This window comes from Cherax quadricarinatus, chromosome 6 (genome assembly GCF_038502225.1).
Source record: "Cherax quadricarinatus isolate ZL_2023a chromosome 6, ASM3850222v1, whole genome shotgun sequence".
Taxonomy (NCBI): Eukaryota; Metazoa; Arthropoda; class Malacostraca; order Decapoda; family Parastacidae; genus Cherax; species Cherax quadricarinatus.
The window spans coordinates 64,112,255-64,126,452 of record NC_091297.1 but is presented as its reverse complement, the minus strand read 5'-3'; the positions used below and the strand labels follow the sequence as shown (position 1 = coordinate 64,126,452).

Sequence of the window (14,198 nt, the reverse complement as noted above, 5' to 3'; positions counted from 1 at the left end):
TTTCTTCATCTCTATTGTAATTCTCACCCTTATTGCTGTAGGGTTGGCACTAGAAGCTTTCTTGGGGCCCATGGTCACTTATTTTCCAGAAAAAGCACCGAAAACACTGTAATAATACGAAATATTCCGATTGTATGCTTGGATGTTACCGCGGAGGCTGGCTGGTAAACAATGCCACCGGCGGAACATGTGAGCGTGGCTCAGGCTGCGTCTCGGACGAAAATCGGTAAGCGGGTTTTTAAGCGGTATGTGAGGCAAAATTTTTGCGATTAAAGTAAGCGGTATGCGAAATAATCGCTATGTGATGCCATCGTTATGCGGGGGTCCACTGTATTAATGTAAAGTAAGACATTTAGTGTGCCCAAGAGTGATTATTATTACGTAGTATTGGCGTCATGAGTAGAGAGAGACTTAGCGATTTTAATGTGTACCTGCACACCAGCACAGTGTGTAAGTATATTTAGGTACAGGTACACATAAGTATAATTATCAGAGTACACCTACCATCCGAGTTACGACCAAGCTTGGTTCCGACCAACCGGTCATAAGTCAAAATGGACGTAACTCGAACCTTTGAAAATTGCCGACATCCTGGGTAGGGCATAATGTCAAACTTTTCCTATATAAACTACCTACACAGTACTGTAATGTAATATACAATCACTATTTCATTTTTTTTACCATAATTTACTTCTATTGTCATATTTTAATTATTTATTTACTGTATACAGGTCTCCCTCAACATTCGCATTTTCAACTTTTGCGGGCTTCACACATTCGCGAATTCCCAACCACCAAATTCCCAGCCGCCAAATCATATTTAAGTTTACCGCCACGAGTCCTTACTACCCTCCCTCCAACCCCTGCAACTGGCAGCCAGCCCTCCCACCACTCAGTGTGGTGAGTGTTTTGTTTGTCCATTATTTGCTATTAAACTACAGTATAAATAATGTAAACCCATCCATGACTGCATATTAGAATGGCTATTCAGACAGGTATTGGAAGGTGACGTGTGTTTACTCTTGAACACAGCAAAGAATCAAACATTTCTGCTACTGCTAATAATAATAATAATAATAATAATAATAATAATAATAATATTAATATAATAATATAATAATAATAATAATAATAATAATAATAATAATAATAATAATATAATAATATAATAATAATAATAATAATATAATAATAATAATAATATAATAATAATAATAATAATAATAATAATAATAAATACGATAGAATTGAAGAAAATTGTACAAAAATACGAGGGTTGAAGCAGTGGTGGAGGAAGTGGTTGATGCATCGTCAGTGTGGCTTTGTTTATGCTGGAGTATTAGTCTCCGTGCTCTTCCATACATTTCACAATAATTCATTGTGCTTGGTGCTTGTAGATTGAGTGTGACTGGAGTGGTTGAGGCAGTGGTAGAGGCAGTGATAGAGGCAGTGGTAGAGGCAGTGGTAGAGGCAGTGGTAGAGGCAGTGGTAGAGGTAGTGGTAGAGGCAGTGGGTGAGGCAGTGATAGAGGCAGTGGTAGAGGCAGTGGTAGAGGCAGTGGTAGAGGCAGTGGTAGAGGCAGTGATAGAGGCAGTGGTAGAGGCAGTGGTAGAGGCAGTGGTAGAGGCAGTGGTAGTGGTAGAGGCAGTGGTAGAGGTAGTGGTAGAGGCAGTGGTAGAGGTAGTGGTAGAGGCAGTGGTAGAGGCAGTGGTAGAGACAGTGGTAGAGGCAGTGGTAGAGGCAGTGGTAGAGGTAGTGGTAGAGACAGTGGTAGAGGCAGTGGTAGAGGCAGTGGTAGAGGCAGTGATAGAGACAGTGGTAGAGGCAGTGGTAGAGGCAGTGGTAGAGGCAGTGGTAGAGGCTGTGGTAGAGGCAGTGGTAGAGGCAGTGGTAGAGGCAGTGGTAGAGGTAGTGGTAGAGACAGTGGTAGAGGCAATGGTAGAGGCAGTGGTAGAGACAGTGGTAGAGGCAGTGGTAGAGGCAGTGGTAGAGGCAGTGATAGAGACAGTGGTAGAGGCAGTGATAGAGGCAGTGGTAGAGGCAGTGGTAGAGGCAGTGGTAGAGGCAGTGGTAGAGTCAGTGGTAGAGGCAGTGGTAGAGGCAGTGATAGAGGCAGTGGTAGAGGCAGTGGTAGAGGCAGTGGGTAAGGCAGCAGTTGAGGCAGTGGTAGAGGCAGTGGTAGAGGCAGTGGTAGAGGCAGTGATAGAGGCAGTGGTAGAGGCAGTGATAGAGGCAGTGGTAGAGGCAGTGGTAGAGTCAGTGGTAGAGACAGTGGTAGAGGCAGTGATAGAGGCAGTGGTAGAGGCAGTGGTAGAGGCAGTGGTAGAGGCAGTGGTAGAGGCAGTGGTAGAGGCAGTGGTAGAGGCAGTGAGAGAGGCAGTGGTAGAGACAGTAGTAGAGGCAGTGGGTAAGGCAGCAGTTGAGGCAGTGGTAGAGGCAATGATAGAGGCAGTGGTAGAGGCAGTGATAGAGACAGTGGTAGAGGCAGTGGTAGAGGCAGTGGTAGAGGCAGTGGTAGAGGCAGTGGTAGAGGCAGTGGAAGAGGCAGTGATAGAGGCAGTGGTAGAGTCAGTGGTAGAGACAGTGGTAGAGGCAGTGGTAGAGGCAGCAGTAGAGACAGTGGTAGAGGCAGTGGGTGAGACAGTGGTAGAGGCAGTGGTAGAGGCAGTGGTAGAGGCAGTGGTAGAGGCAGTTATAGAGGCAGTTATAGAGGCAGTGGTAGAGGCAGTGGTAGAGGCAGTTATAGAGGCAGTGGTAGAGGCAGTTATAGAGGCAGTGGTAGAGGCAGTGGTAGAGGCAGTGGTAGAGGCAGTGGTAGAGGCAGTGGTAGAGGTAGTGGTAGAGGCAGTGGTAGAGGCAGTGGTAGAGGCAGTGGGAGAGGTAGTGGTAGAGGCAGTTATAGAGGCAGTGGTAGAAGCAGTTATAGAGGCAGTGGTAGAGGCAGTGGTAGAGGCAGTTATAGAGGCAGTGGTAGAGGCAGTGGTAGAGGCAGTTATAGAGGCAGTGGTAGAGGCAGTGGTAGAGGCAGTTATAGAGGCAGTGGTAGAGGCAGTGGTAGAGGCAGTGGTAGAGGCAGTGGTAGAGGCAGTGGTAGAGGCAGCGGTAGAGGCAGCGGTAGAGACAGTGGTAGAGGCAGTGGTAGAGGCAGTGGTAGAGGCAGTGATAGAGACAGTGGTAGAGGCAGTGGTAGAGGCAGTGGTAGAGGCAGTGGTAGAGGCAGTGGTAGAGGCAGTGGTAGAGGCAGTGGTAGAGGCAGTGGTAGAGGCAGTGGTAGAGGCAGTGGTAGAGGCAGTGGTAGAGGTAGTGGTAGAGGCAGTGATAGAGGCAGTGGTAGAGGCAGTGGTAGAGGCAGTGGTAGAGGCAGTGGTAGAGGCAGTGGTAGAGGCAGTGGTAGAGGCAGTGGTAGAGGCAGTGGTAGAGGCAGTGGTAGAGGCAGTGGTAGAGGCAGTGGTAGAGGCAGTGGTAGAGGCAGTGGTAGAGGCAGTGGTAGAGGCAGTGGTAGAGGCAGTGGTAGAGGCAGTGGTAGAGGCAGTGGTAGAGGCAGTGGTAGAGGCAGTGGTAGAGGCAGTGGTAGAGGCAGTGGTAGAGGCAGTGATAGAGGCAGTGGTAGAGGCAGTGGTAGAGGCAGTGGGTGAGGCAGTGGTAGAGGCAGTGGGTGAGGCAGTGGTAGAGGCAGTGATAGAGGCAGTGGTAGAGGCAGTGGGTGAGGCAGTGGTAGAGACAGTGGTAGAGGCAGTGGTAGAGGCAGTGGTAGAGGCAGTGGTAGAGGCAGTGGTAGAGACAGTGGTAGAGGCAGTGGTAGAGGCAGTGGGTGAGGCAGTGGTAGAGGCAGTGGTAGAGACAGTGGTAGAGGCAGTGGTAGAGGCAGTGGGTGAGGCAGTGGTAGAGGCAGTGGTAGAGGCAGTGGTAGAGGCAGTGGGTGAGGCAGTGGTAGAGGCAGTGGTAGAGGCAGTGGTAGAGGCAGTGGTAGAGGCAGTGGTAGAGGCAGTGGTAGAGGCAGTGGTAGAGGCAGTGGGTGAGGCAGTGGTAGAGGCAGTGGTAGAGGCAGTGATAGAGGCAGTGGGTGAGGCAGTGGTAGAGGCAGTGCTTGCGGCAGTGGTAGAGGCAGTGATAGAGGCAGTGGTAGAGGCAGTGGGTGAGGCAGTGATAGAGGCAGTGGTAGAGGCAGTGGTAGAGGCAGTGGTAGAGGCAGTGGGTGAGGCAGTGGTAGAGGCAGTGGTAGAGGCAGTGGTAGAGGCAGTGGTAGAGGCAGTGATAGAGGCAGTGGTAACCACTGCCTCTACCACTGCCTCTACCACTGCCTCTACCACTGCCTCAAACACTGCCTCTAACACTGCCTCACCACTGCCTCTGCCTCTACCACTGCATCTACCACTGCCTCTACCACTGCCTCTACCACTGCCTCTACCACTGCCTCTACCACTGCCTCTACCACTGCCTCTACCACTGCCTCTACCACTGCCTCTACCACTGCCTCTACCACTGCCTCTACCACTGCCTCTACCACTGCCTCTACCACTGCCTCTACCACTGCCTCTACCACTGCCTCTACCACTGCCTCTACCACTGCCTCTACCACTGCCTCTACCACTGCCTCTACCACTGCCTCTACCACTGCCTCTACCACTGCCTCTACCACTGCCTCTACCACTGCCTCTACCACTGCCTCTACCACTGCCTCTACCACTGCCTCTACCACTGCCTCTACCACTGCCTCTACCACTGCCTCTACCACTGCCTCTACCACTGCCTCTACCACTGCCTCTACCACTGCCTCTACCACTGCCTCTACCACTGCCTCTACCACTGCCTCTACCACTGCCTCTACCACTGCCTCTACCACTGCCTCTACCACTGCCTCTACCACTGCCTCTACCACTGCCTCTACCACTGCCTCTACCACTGCCTCTACCTGCCTCTGCCTCTACCACTGCCTCTACCACTGCCTCTACCTGCCTCTGCCTCTACCACTGCCTCTACCACTGCCTCTACCACTGCCTCTACCACTGCCTCTACCACTGCCTCTACCACTGCCTCTACCTGCCTCTACTGCCTCTAACACTTCCTCTACCAATGCCTCTACCACCTCCTCTACCACCGCCTCTACCACCGCCTCTACCACTGCCTCTACCACTGCCTCTACCACTGCCTCTACCACTGCCTCTACCACTGCCTCTACCACTGCCTCTAACACTGCCTCTACCACTGCCTCTACCACTGCCTCTACCACTGCCTCTACCACTGCCTCTACCACTGCCTCTGCCTCTACCACTGCCTCACCACTGCCTCTGCCTCTACCACTGCCTCACCCACGGCCTCTACCACTGCCTCTACCACTGCCTCTACCACTGCCTCTACCACTGCGTCTACCACTGCCTCTGCCACTGCCTCTACCACTGCCTCTACCACTGCCTCAACCACTGCCTCTACCACTGCCTCTACCACTGCCTCTACCACTGCCTCTACAACTGCCTCTACCACTGCCTCTACCACTGCCTCTACCACTGCCTCTACCACTGCCTCTACCCACTGCCTCTACCACTGCCTCTACTGCCTCTACTGCCTCTACCACTGCCTCTACCACTGCCTCTACCACTGCCTCTACCACTGCCTCACCCACTGCCTCTACCACTGCCTCTACCACTGCCTCTACCACTGCCTCTACCACTGCCTCTACCACTGCCTCTACCACTGCCTCTACCACTGCCTCTACCACTGCCTCTACCACTGCCTCTACCACTGCCTCTACCACTGCCTCTACCACTGCCTCACCCACTGCCTCTACCACTGCCTCTACCACTGCCTCACCCACTGCCTCTACCACTGCCTCACCCACTGCCTCTACCACTGCCTCTACCACTGCCTCACCCACTGCCTCTACCACTGCCTCACCCACTGCCTCTACCACTGCCTCTACCACTGCCTCTACCACTGCCTCTACCACTGCCTCTACCACTGCCTCTACCACTGCCTCTACCACTGCCTCTACCACTGCCTCTACCACTGCCTCTACCACTGCCTCTACCACTGCCTCTACCACTGCCTCTACCACTGCCTCTACCACTGCCTCTACCACTGCCTCTACCACTGCCTCTACCACTGCCTCTACCACTGCCTCTACCACTGCCTCTACCACTGCCTCTGCCTCTACCACTGCCTCTACCACTGCCTCTACCACTGCCTCTACCCCTGCCTCTACCACTGCCTCTACCACTGCCTCTACCACTGCCTCTACCACTGCCTCTACCACTGCCTCTACCACTGCCTCTACCACTGCCTCTACCACTGCCTCTACCACTGCCTCTACCACTGCCTCTACCCCTGCCTCTACCACTGCCTCTACCACTGCCTCTACCACTGCCTCTACCACTGCCTCTACCACTGCCTCTACCACTGCCTCTACCACTGCCTCTACCACTGCCTCTACCACTGCCTCACCCACTGCCTCTACCACTGCCTCTACCACTGCCTCTACCACTGCCTCACCACTGCCTCTACGACTGCCTCTACCACTGCCTCTATCACTGCCTCTACCACTGCCTCACCCACTGCCTCTACCACTGCCTCTACCACTGCCTCTACCACTGCCTCTACCACTGCCTCTACCACTGCCTCTACCACTGCCTCTACCACTGTCTCTACCACTGTCTCACCCACTGCCTCTACCACTGCCTCACCCACTGCCTCTACCACTGCCTCTACCACTGCCTCTACCACTGCCTCTACCACTGTCTCTACCACTGTCTCACCCACTGCCTCTACCACTGCCTCTACCACTGCCTCTACCACTGCCTCTACCACTGCCTCTACCTGCCTCACTGCCTCTACCACTGCCTCTACCACTGCCTCTACCACTGCCTCTACCACTGCCTCTACCACTGCCTCTACCCACTGCCTCTACCACTGCCTCTACCTGCTGCCTCTACCACTGCCTCTACCACTGCCTCACCCACTGCCTCTACCACTGCCTCTACCTGCACTGCCTCTACCACTGACTCTACCACTGCCTCTACCACTGCCTCTACCACTGCCTCTACCACTGCCTCTACCACTGCCTCTACCACTGCCTCTACCACTGCCTCTACTGCCTCTACTGCCTCTACCACTGCCTCTACCACTGCCTCTACCACTGCCTCTACCACTGCCTCTACCACTGCCTCTACCACTGCCTCTACCACTGCCTCTACTGCCTCTACCACTGCCTCTACCACTGCCTCTACCACTGCCTCTACCACTGCCTCTACCACTGCCTCTACCACTGCCTCTACCACTGCCTCTACCACTGCCTCTACCACTGCCTCACCCACTGCCTCTACCACTGCCTCTACCACTGCCTCTACCACTGCCTCTACCACTGCCTCACCCACTGCCTCTACCACTGCCTCTACCACTGCCTCTACCACTGCCTCACCCACTGCCTCTACCACTGCCTCTACCACTGCCTCTACCACTGCCTCTACCACTGCCTCAGCTGCTGCCTCAACCACTGCCTCTACCACTGCCTCTACCACTGCCTCTACCACTGCCTCTACCTCTGCCTCTACCACTGCCTCTACCACTGCCTCTACCACTGCCTCTACCACTGCCTCTACCACTGCCTCTACCACTGCCTCTACCACTGCCTCTACCACTGCCTCTACCACTGCCTCTACCACTGCCTCTACCACTGCCTCTACCACTGCCTCTACCACTGCCTCTACCACTGCCTCTACCACTGCCTCTACCACTGCCTCACCCACTGCCTCTACCACTGCCTCACCCACTGCCTCTACCACTGCCTCTACCACTGCCTCTACCACTGCCTCTACCTGCCTCTACTGCCTCTACCACTGCCTCTACCACTGCCTCTACCACTGCCTCTACCACTGCCTCACCCACTGCCTCTACCACTGCCTCTACCACTGCCTCTACCACTGCCTCTACCACTGCCTCTACCACTGCCTCTACCACTGCCTCTACCACTGCCTCTACCACTGCCTCTACCACTTCCTCTGCCGCTAGCACTGCCTCTACCACTGCCTCTACCACTGCCTCTACCACTGCCTCTACCACTGCCTCTACCACTGCCTCTACCACTGCCTCTATCACTGCCTCTACCACTGCCTCTACCACTGCCTCTACCACTGCCTCTACCACTGCCTCTACCACTGCCTCTACCACTGCCTCTACCACTGCCTCACCCACTGCCTCTACCACTGCCTCACCCACTGCCTCTGGCTCTACCACTGCCTCTACCACTGCCTCTACCACTGCCTCACCCACTGCCTCTACCACTGCCTCTACCACTGCCTCTACCACTGCCTCTACCACTGCCTCTACCACTGCCTCTACCACTGCCTCTACCACTGCCTCTACCACTGCCTCTACCACTGCCTCTACCACTGCCTCTACCACTGCCTCTACCACTGCCTCACCCACTGCCTCTACCACTGCCTCTGCCTCTACCACTGCCTCACCACTGCCTCTACCACTGCCTCTACCACTGCCTCACCCACTGCCTCTACCACTGCCTCTACCACTGCCTCTACCACTGCCTCTGCCTCTACTGCCTCACCCACTGCCTCTACCACTGCCTCTATCACTGCCTCTACCTCTACCTCACCCAGTGCCTCTAACACTGCCTCTACAACTGCCTCTATCACTGCCTCTACCACTGCCTCACCCACTGCCTGCCTCTACCTGCCTCTACTGCCTCTACCACTGCCTCTACCACTGCCTCTACCACTGCCTCTACCACTGCCTCTACCACTGCCTCTACCACTGCCTCACCCTGCCTCACTGCCTCTACCACTGCCTCTACCACTGCCTCTACCACTGCCTCTACCACTGCCTCTACCACTGCCTCTACCTCACTGCCTCTACCACTGCCTCTACCACTGCCTCTACCACTGCCTCTACCACTGCCTCTACCACTGCCTCTACCACTGCCTCTACCACTGCCTCTACCACTGCCTCTACCACTGCCTCTACCACTGCCTCTACCACTGCCTCTACCACTGCCTCTACCACTGCCTCTACCACTGCCTCTACCACTGCCTCACCCACTGCCTCTACCACTGCCTCTACCACTGCCTCTACCACTGCCTCTACCACTGCCTCTACCACTGCCTCTACCACTGCCTCTACCACTGCCTCTACCACTGCCTCTACCACTGCCTCTACCACTGCCTCTACCACTGCCTCTACCACTGCCTCTACCACTGCCTCTACCACTGCCTCTACCACTGCCTCTACCACTGCCTCTACCACTGCCTCTACCACTGCCTCTACCACTGCCTCTACCACTGCCTCTACCACTGCCTCTGCCACTGCCTCTGCCACTGCCTCTGCCAGTGCCTCTACTGCCTCTACCACTGCCTCTACCACTGCCTCTACCACTGCCTCTACCACTGCCTCTACCACTGCCTCTACCACTGCCTCACCCACTGCCTCTACCACTGCCTCTACCACTGCCTCTACCACTGCCTCTACCACTGCCTCTACCACTGCCTCTACCACTGCCTCACCCTCTGCCTCTACCACTGCCTCACCCACTGCCTCTACCACTGCCTCTACCACTGCCTCTACCACTGCCTCTACCACTGCCTCTACCACTGCCTCACCCACTGCCTCTACCACTGCCTCACCCACTGCCTCTACCACTGCCTCACCCACTGCCTCACCCACTGCCTCACCCACTGCCTCTACCACTGCCTCACCCACTGCCTCTACCACTGCCTCTACCACTGCCTCTACCACTGCCTCTACCACTGCCTCTACCACTGCCTCTACCACTGCCTCTACCACTGCCTCTACCACTGCCTCTACCACTGCCTCACCCACTGCCTCTACCACTGCCTCACCCACTGCCTCTACCACTGCCTCTACCACTGCCTCTACCACTGCCTCTACCACTGCCTCTACCACTGCCTCTACCACTGCCTCTACCACTGCCTCTACCACTGCCTCTACCACTGCCTCTACCACTGCCTCACCCACTGCCTCTACCACTGCCTCTACCACTGCCTCTACCACTGCCTCACCCACTGCCTCACCCACTGCCTCTACCACTGCCTCTATCACTGCCTCTACCACTGCCTCACCCACTGCCTCTACCACTGCCTCTACCACTGCCTCTACCACTGCCTCTACCACTGCCTCTACCACTGCCTCACCCACTGCCTCTACCACTGCCTCTACCACTGCCTCACCCACTGCCTCTACCACTGCCTCTACCACTGCCTCTACCACTGCCTCTACCACTGCCTCTACCACTGCCTCTACCACTGCCTCTATCACTGCCTCTACCACTGCCTCACCCACTGCCTCTACCACTGCCTCTACCACTGCCTCTATCACTGCCTCTACCACTGCCTCTACCACTGCCTCACCCACTGCCTCACCCACTGCCTCTACCACTGCCTCTACCACTGCCTCTACCACTGCCTCTACCACTGCCTCTACCACTGCCTCACCCACTGCCTCTAACACTGCCTCTAACACTGCCTCTATCACTGCCTCTACCACTGCCTCTACCACTGCCTCTACCACTGCCTCTACCACTGCCTCTACCACTGCCTCACCCACTGCCTCTACCACTGCCTCTACCACTGCCTCTACCACTGCCTCTACCACTGCCTCTACCACTGCCTCTACCACTGCCTCTACCACTGCCTCTACCACTGCCTCTACCACTGCCTCTACCACTGCCTCTACCACTGCCTCTACCACTGCCTCTATTGCTGCCTCTACCACTGCCTCTACCACTGCCTCTACCACTGCCTCTACCACTGCCTCTACCACTGCCTCTACCACTGCCTCTACCACTGCCTCTACCACTGCCTCTACCACTGCCTCTACCACTGCCTCTACCACTGCCTCTACCACTGCCTCTACCACTGCCTCTACCACTGTCTCTACCACTGCCTCTACCACTGCCTCTACCACTGCCTCACCCACTGCCTCTACCACTGCCTCACCCACTGCCTCTACCACTGCCTCTACCACTGCCTCTACCACTGCCTCACCCACTGCCTCTACCACTGCCTCTACCACTGCCTCACCCACTGCCTCTACCACTGCCTCTACCACTGCCTCTACCACTGCCTCTACCACTGCCTCTACCACTGCCTCTACCACTGCCTCTACCACTGCCTCACCCACTGCCTCTACCACTGCCTCACCCACTGCCTCTACCACTGCCTCTACCACTGCCTCTACCACTGCCTCTACCACTGCCTCGAGGGAGACCTGTATAATGTATACATGGTAGTGAACTGCATTGTAAATTTTACATCACATACAGTATCATCACATACTGTCATCTTTATGTATTGTCGACACAGTGGAATGGGAGAATACCACTGGTAGTGTCATCCTGCCAGAATGTAGTATAACCTATACCCTAAGTAAAGAGAAAACTCTGGAACATGTGTAATACGTAGCTGGCTGGCTGACCGGGTGGGTGATTGGCTGACTGAATGTGGCTCTGGCTCTGGCTCTGGCTCTGTCTCTGTCTCTGTCTCTCTCTGTCTCTGTCTCTCTCTCTCTCTGTCTCTCTCTCTCTCTGTCTCTGTCTCTCTCTCTCTCTGTCTCTCTCTCTCTCTGTCTCTCTCTCTCTCTGTCTCTCTCTGTCTCTCTCTGTCTCTCTCTCTCTCTCTCTCTCTCTCTCTCTCTCTCTCTCTCTCTCTCTCTCTCTCTCTCTCTCTCTCTCTCTCCCTCTCTCTCTCTCTCTCTCTCTCTCACAGGTACACATAAGTAAAGTTATCATACATAGTATAAATTATCTAGGATAACCCAAATAATCCAGACAAAGTGCTATACAGTGGATCTGTGCTCCAGTGCTCTAAATTAATAATATTAAAAATAATCATGTCCACTCATTACTTACCTTAAAATATCTGTAGTCTTAATGTAGAGTGAGAGGTGAGTAAACAAGATTAAATGAATAAACGAATGAGTGTGTAGAAGGTTGGCGAGTTATGTAAACAAACGTTGTTGTTGTTGTTGTTACCAGCCCGGACACAAATGATTCCTGTTCACTCTGTCAAGCCGACCAGAAAAACATCTCATATTTGTTAATTTATATGTTTATATGTTATGTAGCATGTTTATTATATAATTTTGAAAAAGAAATCATAGATGGATTAAGCAAAATGTCTATATCAACGTTTTATACACATTTAATGCGCCTCAATGATTATTATTGTGTTATCATTATTAATATGGCATCTTCAAGACCAATTACACTCTTAATGAGTGGCTCTGAGACAGACAAGCAGACAGAAAGACAGACACAGGTAGACATAGACACACAGGTAGACAGACACACACACAGGTAGACAGACACACACACAGGTAGACAGAAAGAGACACACAAGTAGACATAAAGACACACACAAGTAGAAAGACACACACAAGTAGACAAAGACACACAGGTAGACATAAAGACAGACACACAGGTAGACAAAGACAGACAGGTAGACAGAAAGACAGACACACAGGTAGACAGACAGATAAACAGACACACAGAGATACACAGATATATAGGCAGACAGATACAGACAGGTTTATGTGCAACAGAGAAAACAAATAGAGAGTTCGAGAGTAAGAGCCTTTCTTGCCACAGACTTCATCTTAGGGGCCATGGTGAAATTTACTGTCCAGTTAGTACAGTTAATACAGTATGATGCTGCTGATAGGACAGGGTTACTCAAACTGATGCTGCCTGCATGACGCATTGCCGCCGCGAGTATTGTCAAATATTATACAATGGTGTGCATGAGCCGGCCCAGCCCAGCTGCCAGATGCACGGTCTTAAGTCGAGTGGACGTATGTCGAGCAGGTCGTAAGTCGGATGGTAGGTGTACATATAAAATACACAGTAACTTTAAAACACTTGAAATTTTGGAAAGTTTCCCGACATAATAGATGTGGGCACGGAGAATGTAAACAAACCGGGTGGGGGGCGCCGTATTTGAAAGACCGCTTGCCGTATAGCAAATTTTGGTCATAATTTGACATCGCCCTATTAGCGGAATGCCATAAGGTGAAACGCCGTAAAGCGGGGCCCTACTGTAATGATTTTGTGTTGAGAAAGTAGGATTTTTTTTATCCTGAGTCGATACTTTTTTCTTTAAGCTAATGTTTCATTCTTTATTTTAAGTTGTACTTTCTCTCAACTGTCACTTCATCAAATACATTTACCTTTTTTACATTATCTGATGTACCATAGTTATGGTGGGTTCCAATTTATTTGGCTTTATATGGCCAAGTATTGTGGATTTGTTTTTACATTTTTTAGTTAGGAGCAGGTGTTTAAATTTGTTTCATTGCTTCTTTCTTTTTATCAAACATACTGATACATGGACTGGTATCAAAACTCATAAAACTGTGTTTTACTGAACTAGAAGAAGAAAACTTTGACCCAATATTCCTTATATTCTCAACCACTTCATTCCCTAATATACTCTTCGACAATCCCACCTTCAAGATAAATAACCAAGCACCCACTGTACAAATAGTTTCTCAATTATATTTAGTTATTATTTATTATAAATAAATCATGTTATGCAAAAGAAATAAAAAGTGCTACACAATATAACTTGAATCTGTTTTATTTTAATGTTTTCCAATTTCTGTATTTACCATCGACCACTTGCATGTGACTGTATTACAATATACTTACAGTAAATTTTTCAGCGGAGTCATATTCCTCATCAAGGTATACTCTGATCTTGTCGTATGGTAACATTGTGCCTCTGTTCATTAACGATCTGCAGGAATAAAAAAAAGAATATCATTACCATTACATACTCTGCTTTCCTCTTTCAAATATTCACTGTATTATGACCATTTCATTTATATGCACCATTTACCTAACTTTATATCATAAAATAAGTCTCACAAATAAGCACATTAAAATTTGTGTGCACATATATTACAAACATCAACCTAATTCTATAATCTAATAACTACACAATATGGCTTGGCACATGATGCTGCAGTATTAGCCTGCCTTCAACATTATTCTAAGACAGAATATAACTTAAAATGAGTAGGGACAAGAAGAGGGTATTAGAAAGCATGAACAGTGGGCAACTGTAAAAGAAAAACAGGAGGAAACACAGTAGCTTTTCCAGAAACCTTCCCTTCCACATCAAGACCTTCATTAAGATCACACCCACATCCCTGGTTAGGATTTGCATAAAAAAAAAGCA

The 14,198-nt window shown here is 51.7% G+C and overlaps 1 protein-coding gene across 8 annotated transcripts in view; it reads right to left on the bottom strand.

The window, feature by feature from the left end:
• Window positions 1–14,198, bottom strand: part of 5PtaseI (inositol polyphosphate-5-phosphatase A) — a 612,658-nt gene that overhangs the window by 294,007 nt on the left and 304,453 nt on the right. For all 8 annotated transcript variants that reach the window (XM_070081715.1, XM_070081724.1, XM_070081732.1 and 5 more), the window contains one exon: window positions 13,667–13,754. In XM_070081715.1, the coding sequence (XP_069937816.1) occupies window positions 13,667–13,754 (88 nt within the window). The remainder of the gene's footprint in view (window positions 1–13,666; window positions 13,755–14,198) is intronic.